The sequence below is a fragment of the Ranitomeya imitator genome, chromosome 3, assembly GCF_032444005.1.
Source record: "Ranitomeya imitator isolate aRanImi1 chromosome 3, aRanImi1.pri, whole genome shotgun sequence".
Lineage (NCBI taxonomy): Eukaryota > Metazoa > Chordata > Amphibia > Anura > Dendrobatidae > Ranitomeya > Ranitomeya imitator.
The window spans coordinates 126,982,502-126,993,255 of record NC_091284.1 but is presented as its reverse complement, the minus strand read 5'-3'; the positions used below and the strand labels follow the sequence as shown (position 1 = coordinate 126,993,255).

Sequence of the window (10,754 nt, the reverse complement as noted above, 5' to 3'; positions counted from 1 at the left end):
TATTAGGAGTGACAAAATCTACAGTTTGGTAGATCCTGAGAAAGTAAGAAAGCACTGGTGAACTCATCAATGCAAAAAGACCTGGGCGCCCACGGAAGACAACAGTGGTGGATGATCGCAGAATAATCTCCATGATGAAGAGAAACCCTTTCACAACAGCCAACCAAGTGACCAACACTCTCCAGGAGGTCGGCGTATCAATATCCAAATCTACCATAAAGAGAAGACTGCATGAAAGTAAATACAGAGGGTTCACTGCTCGGTGCAAGCCACTCATAAGCATCAAGAATAAAAAGGCTAGACTGGACTTTGCTAAAAAACATCTAAAAAAGCCAGCACAGTTCTGGAAGAACATTCTTTTGACAGATGAAACCAAGATCAACCTCTACCAGAATGATGGAAAGAGAAAAGAATGGGCAAGGCGTAGTACAGCTCATGATCCAGAGCATACCACATCATCTGTAAAACACAGCCGAGGCAGTGTGATGGCTTGGGCATGCGTGGCTGCCAGTGGCACTGGGTCACTAATGTTTATTGATGATGTGACACAGGACAGAAGCAGCGGAATGAAGTCTGAGGTATTCAGAGACATATTTTGTGCTCAGATCCAGCCAAATGCAGCCAAACTGATTGGTCGTCGTTTCATACTATAGATGGACAATGACCCAAAACATAAAGCCAAAGCAACCCAGAAGTTTATTAAAGCAAAGAAGTAGAATATTCTTGAATGGCCAAGTCAGTCACCTGATCTCAACCCAATTGAGCATGCATTTCACTTGTTAAAGACTAAACTTCAGATAGAAAGGCCCACAAACAAACAGCAACTGAAAACCACCGCAGTGAAGGCCTGGCAGAGCATCTAAAAGGAGGAAACACAGCATCTGGTGATGGCCATGAGTTCAAGACTTCAGGCAGTCATTGCCAACAAAGGATTTTCAACCAAGTACTAAAAATGAACATTTTATTTAAAATTATTGAATCTGTCCAATTACTATTGGTCCCTTTAAAAACAGGGTGGCACATGTTAAGGAGCTGAAACTCCTAAACCCTTCATCCAATTTTAATGTGGATACCCTCAAATGAAAGCTGAAAGTCTGAACTTCAACTGCATCTGAATTGTTTTGTTTAAAATTCATTGTGGTAATGTCTATAACCAAAATTAGATAAATGTTGTCTCTGTCCAAATATATATGGACCTAACTGTACATGTACAAATACTTTGAGGTTAATACAAAGAACTAGTAAAGCATTTATTCCTTCCTAAGACCTTGTAAAGGGGACGTTTATTAAAGGCGGTATAGACATCTATACAGGAAAGAGTATTTCTGGCACGTATCATATCAACTTTAAAGGGCTGGATGCTTTTCTTATAACAATAAGTATTCAAGGTTATAAATAATCTACCCAAAAATAATGTTTAAAGGGGTTGTCCACTACTAGGACAGCCCCTTCTTGAACTAAATGCTTGGCCCCGATAATATAAAACTTATACTCACCTCCCATGCTGGTGCTGTTCCAGCGGTGTCGGCACTCGCAGTTCCGGAGCTCTTGTGCCGTGTTGTGACACGCGGTGCCCGGCACCCAATCAGCGCTGGTGTCACTCCGCCTTCTTACGTATTGAGCAAGAAAAGGAAGTAAGGGCTGCAGCTGATCACTGACATACTCTTCATGTTCAATCCATACGAAGCTGGGGACAGTGACGCCAGCGCTGATTGGATGCCAGGCATCACGTGTCATTCCACCGCACCAGAGCTCCGGGACCGCAAGTGATGACACCGCTGGAAGGGCATCAGCGCAGGAAGTGAGTGCAGTGGTTTTTTAATTTTTCAGGGTCAAACATTTAATTCAACTGATAAAGGTTAGTGCACCTAATTATTTATTTTACTCACTTATATAGCGCCATTAATTTCTCAGCGCTTTAGAGATATTATCATCGCTGTCCCCACTGGGGCTCACAATCTGGAATCCCTATCAGTATGTCTTTGGAATGTGGGAGGAAACCGGAGATCCCGGAGGAAACCCACGCAAACACGGGGTAAACATACAAACTGCAGTGCTAGCCACTGAGCCACCGTGCTGACCATGTTGCATATGTGTTTTTTCACCCTATGTAACATGTTTCTTCACCCTATGTAACATTTCAAAACCATGTCAAATGTTTCCTTCAGGTTTTCAAAAGGTTAAACAGTAACTAAATTTTTAATTGATTTGGGATCTGTTTTGTGCCCTTTAGGCTATGTTCACACGTTCCTGATTTCCCTCCTTTTTTTTCAGGACTAAAAACCGCAGCTCTTGGCAGAAAACGCAGGTCCTTTTTTTGGTGCTTTTTTGGTGCGTTTTTTGATGCAGTTTTCTATGCAGAGTCTGTGTGTTTTCTAGGAAGTTTTTTAGGGTTAAAATGGCTGAAAATACCCTAACCCTACCCCTAACCCTACCCCTAACCCTACCCCTAACCCTACCCCTAACCCTAACCCTACCCCTAACCCTACCCCTACCCCTAACCCTATTCTAACCTTAGTGGGAAAAAAAAAATCTTAATTTTTTTATTGTCCCTACCTATGGGGGTGACAAAGGGGGGGGGGGTCATTTACTATTTTTTTTATTTTGATCACTGAGATAGGTTATATCTCAGTGATCAAAATGCACTTTGGAACGAATCTGCCGGCCGGCAGATTCGGCGGGCGCACTGCGCATGCGCCCGCCATTTTGCAAGATGGCGGCGCCCAGGGAGAAGACGGCCGGACGGACACCGGGAGGCCGGGTAAGTATAAGGGGGGGAGATGAGGGCACGGGGGGGGGGGGGGGCGTCGGAGCACGGGGGGGTGGCATCGGAGCATGGGGGGGTGGGATTGGGGCACGGGGGGCAGCCACACTGCAGCGGTTCTGCACCACAAACCGCAGTAAAACCCGCAGATATATTTTTCATCTGCGGGTTTTACTGCGGGTTTGACCTCACAATGGAGGTCAATGGGTGCAGAACCGCTGCAGTTCCGCAAAAAGAAGTGACATGGTACTTCTTTTTTACCGCGGCTATTCAGCGCGGCTTTTTCCGCAATGTGGGCACAGCAGTTCCTGTTTTCCATAGGGTACATTGTAATGTACCCTGCATGGAAAACAGCTGCGGACCCGCAGCGGGAAAATCGTGGCGATTCCGCATAAAAAAAGGATGGTGTGAACATGGCCTTACAGTATTCTTAATTGGTGAAGGTCTGAGTCCTGTGACCTCTACAGATCGATTAAACCAGGAGACGGAAGTACTCAGCTTGTATACGTCAATGTAACCAGAACACTTTACAGACCTAATCTTTTAGTTAAGCCCCTGCACCACTCTGTTCGCATGCAAACTCTGGGTGTAAAAAAAAGTGGATTTTTTTAAATGTATTTTTAACTATTGTTTTCAATGGTTTTATTGCACTGAGCACAAGAAAGATAATACATAAAATTCATCTGCATATACCGTAGATCAGTCTCAATCGATATGAAACATGAATATGTAAGTGTCTTTCTCAATGCATTGATTTACTTTGGGCCACTTGCTTATCAGCATAGCTTAAAGGGAACCTGTCACCCCCGTTTTTTCAGTATGAGATAAAAATACCGTAAAATAGGGCCTGAGCTGTGCTTTACAATAGGGTATTTTTTGTCCCCTGATTCCCTACCTATGCTGCGAAAAAACTTTACAAAAGTCGCCGTTTTCGCCTGTCAATCAGGCTGGTCTGGTCAAAAGGGCGTGGTCACAGCGCTGTTTCTCCCCCACATCTTGCTTATCTTCCCGTTGGTGGCGTAGTACTTCTCACATGCGCAAGTGCCGAATGCACTGCGCAGCTGTAGAAAAAGAGCGCGATCTGCGCTATTCAGCGGTTTATCGAGATGCGAACTCGGCTTCAGGAAAATGGCCACCGCGATCTCCATCTGTGCACGCGCGGCATCCCGCGGCCATTTTCCTGAAGCCCCGGGAAGCAGGACACTCCATCTGCGCACGCGCGGCCTCAGGAAGATGGCCGCGCCCACCGATAAACCGCTGAATAGCGCAGATCGCGCTCTTTTTCTACAGCTGCGCAGTGCATTCGGCACTTGCGCATGCGAGAAGCACTACGCCACCAACGGGAAGATAAGCAAGATGTGGGGGAGAAACAGCGCTGTGACCACGCCCTTTTGACCAGACCAGCCTGATTGACAGGTGAAAACGGCGACTTTTGTAAGGTATTTCGGCAGCATAGGTGGGGAATCAGGGGACAAAAAATACCCTATTGTAAAGCACAGCTCAGGCCCTATTTGACGGTATTTTTATCTCATATTGAAAAAACGGGGTGACAGGTTCCCTTTAAGGAAGTAATTTCAAGTTAGCAAATTGCTTTAATTAGTTAGACAGTAATAAGTTACATTCCAGTAGAGGAGATAACCCCTAAAATCCCAGTCTTTCTCTAGCCTATTGATTTCTATACAGCAGTTACTTGCTCACCTCCCTCCCTCTCAGCTCCTGATAAGCTGCTTTTATCAGTTCTGTGTAATCACATAAATTAAATAAATCGTACGTTCTCTAAATGGGATATAGTCAGCAGTGGGGACTGCAGGGATCTGTGCTAGGACCGATGTTTTTAACCTCTTTATTAATGACCTTGTGGATGGGATTGAGATTAAAGTGTAATTTCTTTGCTGACGATACCAATGTTGGTCGAATGATGCTTTGGCCAATTGTTCAGTGGACAGCCATCTCGGCCATCTCTCCCACACAGATGTCTCTCCCATACACTGATCGGCTGAGTGACCTGTGTTCTCTGAGAAGATGCCACCGACAGACATCTCTGCGTGCAGCCTATCTTTGAGTGAACACAGCATTTGGCAGTCTGAGATCAGACATGCCCATTCGACATCTCCCGACAACCAGCTGGCCAGAGCTACCATACACATTAGGGTGCCAGCCAAACTCGATGACCACACAAGTTTAGACCAGATTAATTTCCACTGAGCTCTATGTAAGGTCTTTTTTTTATCCAATCCAAAGGTAAGTTAAATCAATCAAAACCATTAACTTTTAAAGCACCAATCCAGCGGGGAGGTTTTATTGCACTGTTGGAGTGGTGTTTTAAATGTAATTCCCCTGCCCCCTGTCTCATACTCACCTGCTGCCGCTTTCATCCATTTCCAGAGTCGCTCCCATCAGTCTTCGGTGAAAAGTGACTTGCAGGCAGCTCCAGTGTTTTATGGAGGTCACTTTTCAGTGCAAGTCTATGAGAGCCTCGTTCTGCCTCTCATAGACTTGCATTGACAAAAGGGGAAACTGCCGAAGGATAACTATAAGAACAGGGGCAAGGGGCACACATTTAAAGCGCCATTCCAGCGCTGAAAACCAAACACTGAAGTGGTGCTTTAAAGAAAACCTGCCATGTAAAAAAAAAATGCTGCTAACCTGCAGATATGAGGTTAATCTGCAGGTAAAAAGCGTTCTGAAGTTGCCCCGTGGCGGAACTGAAGGCCCCGCTGCCAGGAGGAAATTAACTTTATTCCTTCCGGCAACCTCGGGCTTTCAGTCATTACAGTGGGCCGGCGTGCCTTCAGTCGCCAGTACTGAGCGGATTCTGACACTCGGTTCTAATGCTGCATATCTGCAAGCTAATAGCGCTTTTTACATGACAGGTTCACTTTAAAGTTGCAATCTCCAATTTGATGTTTTTTTTATTTTGACAGCAGTACACCTGATCTTTTATTATTTCCATTTACAATGGTTTTCTTGCACTGGATTTTGTGTGAATGTGATTTTGGCCTCTCCCCAGTAGACACAGTGCCTGTTTCTATGGATGGGCTGGATGGTAACAGTCTTGTTCTTCTGTGCTCTCAGCACCATGGCCAGCTCCTAGGTGTCAGCCTGTGGAGGACCGGTGACGTCTGCCATAAATCAGGTCCTGTGCACACACGATATAGAGGCGTCAGTCCTCACACAGGGGCGTCAGTCCTCACACAGGGGCGTCAGTCAGTCCTCACAGGGGCATCAGTCAGTCCTCACACAGGGGCGTCAGTCAGTCCTCACACAGGGGCGTCAGTCCTCACACAGGGGCGTCAGTCAGTCCTCACAGGGGCGTCAGTCAGTCCTCACACAGGGGCGTCAGTCAGTCCTCACAGGGGCGTCAGTCAGTCCTCACACAGGGGTGTCAGTCAGTCCTCACAGGGGCGTCAGTCAGCCCTCACACAGGGCGTCAGTCCTCACACAGGGGCGTCAGTCCTCACACAGGGGCGTCAGTCAGTCCTCAAACAGGGGCGTCAGTCAGTCCTCACACAGGGGCGTCAGTCAGTCCTCACAGGGGCGTCAGTCAGTCCTCACACAGGGGCGTCAGTCAGTCCTCACAGGGGCGTCAGTCAGTCCTCACACAGGGGCGTCAGTCCTCACACAGGGGCGTCAGTCAGTCCTCACAGGGGCGTCAGTCAGTCCTCACACAGGGGCGTCAGTCCTCACACAGGGGCGTCAGTCAGTCCTCACAGGGGCGTCAGTCAGTCCTCACACAGGGGCGTCAGTCCTCACACAGGGGCGTCAGTCAGTCCTCACACAGGGGCGTCAGTCCGTCCTCACACAGGGGCGTCAGTCCTCACACAGGGGCGTCAGTTAGTCCTCACAGGGGCGTCAGTCCTCACACAGGGTGTCAGTCCTCACACAGGGGCGTCAGTCAGTCCTCAAACAGGGGCGTCAGTCAGTCCTCACACAGGGGCGTCAGTCAGTCCTCACACAGGGGCGTCAGTCAGTCCTCACAGGGGCGTCAGTCAGCCCTCACACAGGGGCGTCAGTCCTCACACAGGGGCGTCAGTCAGTCCTCAAACAGGGGCGTCAGTCAGTCCTCACACAGGGGCGTCAGTCAGTCCTCACAGGGGCGTCAGTCAGTCCTCACACAGGGGCGTCAGTCAGTCCTCACAGGGGCGTCAGTCAGTCCTCACACAGGGGCGTCAGTCCTCACACAGGGGCGTCAGTCAGTCCTCACACAGGGGCGTCAGTCCTCACACAGGGGCGTCAGTCAGTCCTCACAGGGGCGTCAGTCAGTCCTCACACAGGGGCGTCAGTCCTCACACAGGGGCGTCAGTCAGTCCTCACAGGGGCGTCAGTCAGTCCTCACACAGGGCGTCAGTCCTCACACAGGGGCGTCAGTCAGTCCTCAAACAGGGGCGTCAGTCAGTCCTCACACAGGGGCGTCAGTCAGTCCTCACACAGGGGCGTCAGTCAGTCCTCACAGGGGCGTCAGTCAGTCCTCACAGGGGCGTCAGTCAGCCCTCACACAGGGGCGTCAGTCCTCACACAGGGGCGTCAGTCAGTCCTCACAGGGGCGTCAGTCAGTCCTCACAGGGGCGTCAGTCCTCACATAGGGCGTCAGTCCTCACACAGGGGCGTCAGTCAGTCCTCACACAGGGGCGTCAGTCAGTCCTCACAGGGGCGTCAGTCAGTCCTCACACAGGGCGTCAGTCCTCACACAGGGGCGTCAGTCAGTCCTCAAACAGGGGCGTCAGTCAGTCCTCACACAGGGGCGTCAGTCCTCACACAGGGGCGTCAGTCAGTCCTCACACAGGGGCATCAGTCAGTCCTCACAGGGGTGTCAGTCAGTCCTCACACAGGGGCGTCAGTCAGTCCTCACACAGGGGCGTCAGTCAGTCCTCACACAGGGGCGTCAGTCCTCACACAGGGGCGTCAGTTAGTCCTCACAGGGGCGTCAGTCCTCACACAGGGGCGTCAGTCAGTCCTCAAACAGGGGCGTCAGTCAGTCCTCACACAGGGGCGTCAGTCAGTCCTCACAGGGGCGTCAGTCAGTCCTCACACAGGGGCGTCAGTCAGTCCTCACACAGGGGCGTCAGTCAGTCCTCACACAGGGGCGTCAGTCAGTCCTCACACAGGGGCGTCAGTCCTCACACAGGGGCGTCAGTTAGTCCTCACAGGGGCGTCAGTCCTCACACAGGGGCGTCAGTCAGTCCTCAAACAGGGGCGTCAGTCAGCCCTCACACAGGGGCGTCAGTCAGTCCTCACACAGGGGCGTCAGTCAGTCCTCACACAGGGGCGTCAGTCAGTCCTCACACAGGGGCGTCAGTCAGTCCTCACACAGGGGCGTCAGTCCTCAGGAACACACTGAGGAGCACACACACACACACAGCAGCAGATGCCCCACCTCTACCCACAATCCCCTGACTGAGAGGAAGATAGGGGAGGATGTGATCGCGGAGAGCCGGGGCTCAGCAGACGGGATGTGATTGCAGCAAGGGTCGGCTTTGTGCTAGAGGGGCAGCATGCAGCTCATCCATCTGTGCAGGCAGCCAGTCTGACAGAGCAGATCGCCCACAGTGGACACAGACAGCTGACCTATATTCCCCCATAAGATGTGCAGCCAGTGGGAGCGATAGACGCCGAGAGTCCTCCAGCCCTGGTGAGACCGTCAGCAGAGATCTGTCACCCGGCTCCGACCAGATCGCCCGATCGCCCTGTGAGGGGTGAGGATGAAGGATCGCACCCGGGAGCTCCGTGCTGTGAGTAGCCCCCCAAATTATCCTGTACTTGTTGCTCACCAGAGGTGCCCAGACGTGCTGCTGGCATGGGGGAATGCCCGGGGGACATGGTGGCATCATCTCCAGGCTACAAGTTGTTTTGCATTTTCCATGGTTTCTGATTAATATTTGATTTTTATTGTTGTTTTTTATTATTACATGGCAGAGTCTATTCCTCAGGTGATAATGCCACGAGGCAGGGACAGATCAGACTAATCCTACCAAAGCCTGGTGGATATGGTGACGGCCATCAGAAAACGATGACAGGTAGATTGTCTGTATTTTTGGCCACCACTGGGAGGTTATCACCTGTGGTTGGGCGTGATGGCGAAAGATCAGCTATATTAACCTTTTATATTAATGATAAATATGAGAAACAGATGAGGAGTAGATAGTGGGTATTTTTGGCCATTACCTGTGGTTGGGCGTGATGTCCTAGCGATAAATGAGCTTTATTACAAATCATCCATGGTCCATCACTGCAATCTAATAGATAAGGAGCAGCATTAGCAGCTACTTTCCTGGACTTCAGTGTCTCTCTGTAACTTCACTCCTCTATATTCTTTTCCTTTTGTCCGTACAGTTTTTATTAATCGCCCCTTTGTATTTTTTTTTTCTGCCACCTATAATTGGTATCGGATTGGCTAATGTCATACGGTGCCATGCGATGCGGCTGCAGTGCCTGGAGGGGCATTTGGCCACGAGATGGTTAACTGGCTCCCATCACCCGCTGCTGGCTCATTAGCGGAACGCGTCCAGATCCTCGGCTTCATATGAAGCATCACCTTTAAATCCATCTTCTGAGTTCAGCTCTTGCTGCCTGATGTGGAGGAGCGGGCTCGGATATATTGTGTGCGCTGCTGTCAGGGTAGTCGCCTCCCTCGTCATCCTCTCTGCCGCCTGCAGCACCGCACACCCTATAATTACAGTGTAACAGATGCCTGTTGCTTACATCTAGCTTTCAATTAGTGTTTTGAAGCCTTGACTAGGTGACATATCCGTTAGCAGCCGTACGCCGTTCCCTAAGCTGCTGCCGGACTACAGCGTTCATCACGCCCTGAGACACGGTCATGCTGGGAGATGTAGTCCGTAATCAGATGGAGAGCCACAGGGAGCACATAGTAATGTTCGGATGCCGTTGACCGACTAGGCTTCTCCTGACACAGATGATTTCATGCGAAACGCGCCGTTCTCCGCCCTTTTCCATTTCTGCGTGCTCTTCCCGATAAATAGTATTTCTTCAATCCACCGAAAAACCCAAATACAAACCAAAGCGTCCAAGTCACGGCTGGAAATCTCCAACATGTCAAATCTACTTTTCATCAGTCTCCTGAACAATCCTTCCTATCCAGTATTTGACCCAAGAGGTCATCATGTTCGTCGTCTGGAACATATTTTTTATATATTTTTTTTTTCCCCCAATATTCTTTGGATTTGTTCATAGATCCTACAATTATATCCCCTGGCCAACGGGTCTGAAGACCCCCGAATGCGCATATTTCTATGGGGGGGTTTCATCATTGCTGGTGAAAAAAAACCTGAGATCCCTAAGTGCCAGTGAATGCCAAGTATGGTGGTAATTGTCTTCTGCAGCCTTCTGCACACATGAGTCCTATAGATGTAAAATCCCCTAGTAATACCATCTACGCCGTGCAGTCACATCCCCCTCCCTGTGGAATGGCAGCACAGTGTTTGTACTGGGCGGTATAGATCGGCCGCTGTTCACACTATTGGGTTTCATACCTACAACTTGTGTTACTGGACCTCAGTCAGGCTACGACATGTAGCTGTGCCATTAGCAGTGCAGAGACCTTACATGCCAGTCACGCCTGTGCGCTGCAGGCGGTATAAACGCTGGAACGCTGTCACATTATAGCGGAGACGCTCTGCGCACAGGGCAGACATTGTCCTCTAAGCTTATCCATTTCTATGGGAGCGGAGCGCCGCATTTACATTGCTGGTGAAAGCTTACCCAGCACATTAATGCAAAGTCCATGGTGGCTGTGCAATATGGAACCTGCCATAGAAAATAAGAAAGGAAGTTACTCTTCTTTAGGATTAGTTAGAGCTGGATCCATTATTTAACTCCTTGCAGCACTCTCCCAGTGGCCTTCTGTATGTGCCGCAAAATAGATTTGGAAAGGTTGGATTTTATCATAAAGAGAGAATCGGGCTGATTATGCAAATGACACTCGGATCAGAGTTTGATCTGTGTGTCCGCATAGTGTGATCTGATTCTCTCG

The 10,754-nt window shown here is 49.7% G+C and overlaps 1 protein-coding gene across 3 annotated transcripts in view; it reads left to right on the top strand.

Annotated features, from left to right (window-relative positions):
* The first annotated feature begins 8,035 nt into the window (after positions 1-8,035).
* The window catches only part of STX1A (syntaxin 1A), a 212,375-nt gene continuing 209,656 nt past the window's right edge, over positions 8,036-10,754 (top strand). The window contains exon 1 of one of the 3 annotated variants that reach the window (XM_069761405.1): positions 8,036-8,493. In XM_069761405.1, the coding sequence (XP_069617506.1) occupies positions 8,464-8,493 (30 nt within the window). In that variant the 5' untranslated portion in view covers positions 8,036-8,463. The remainder of the gene's footprint in view (positions 8,494-10,754) is intronic. The other 2 variants (XR_011319792.1, XR_011319793.1) reach the window with 2 other exon arrangements.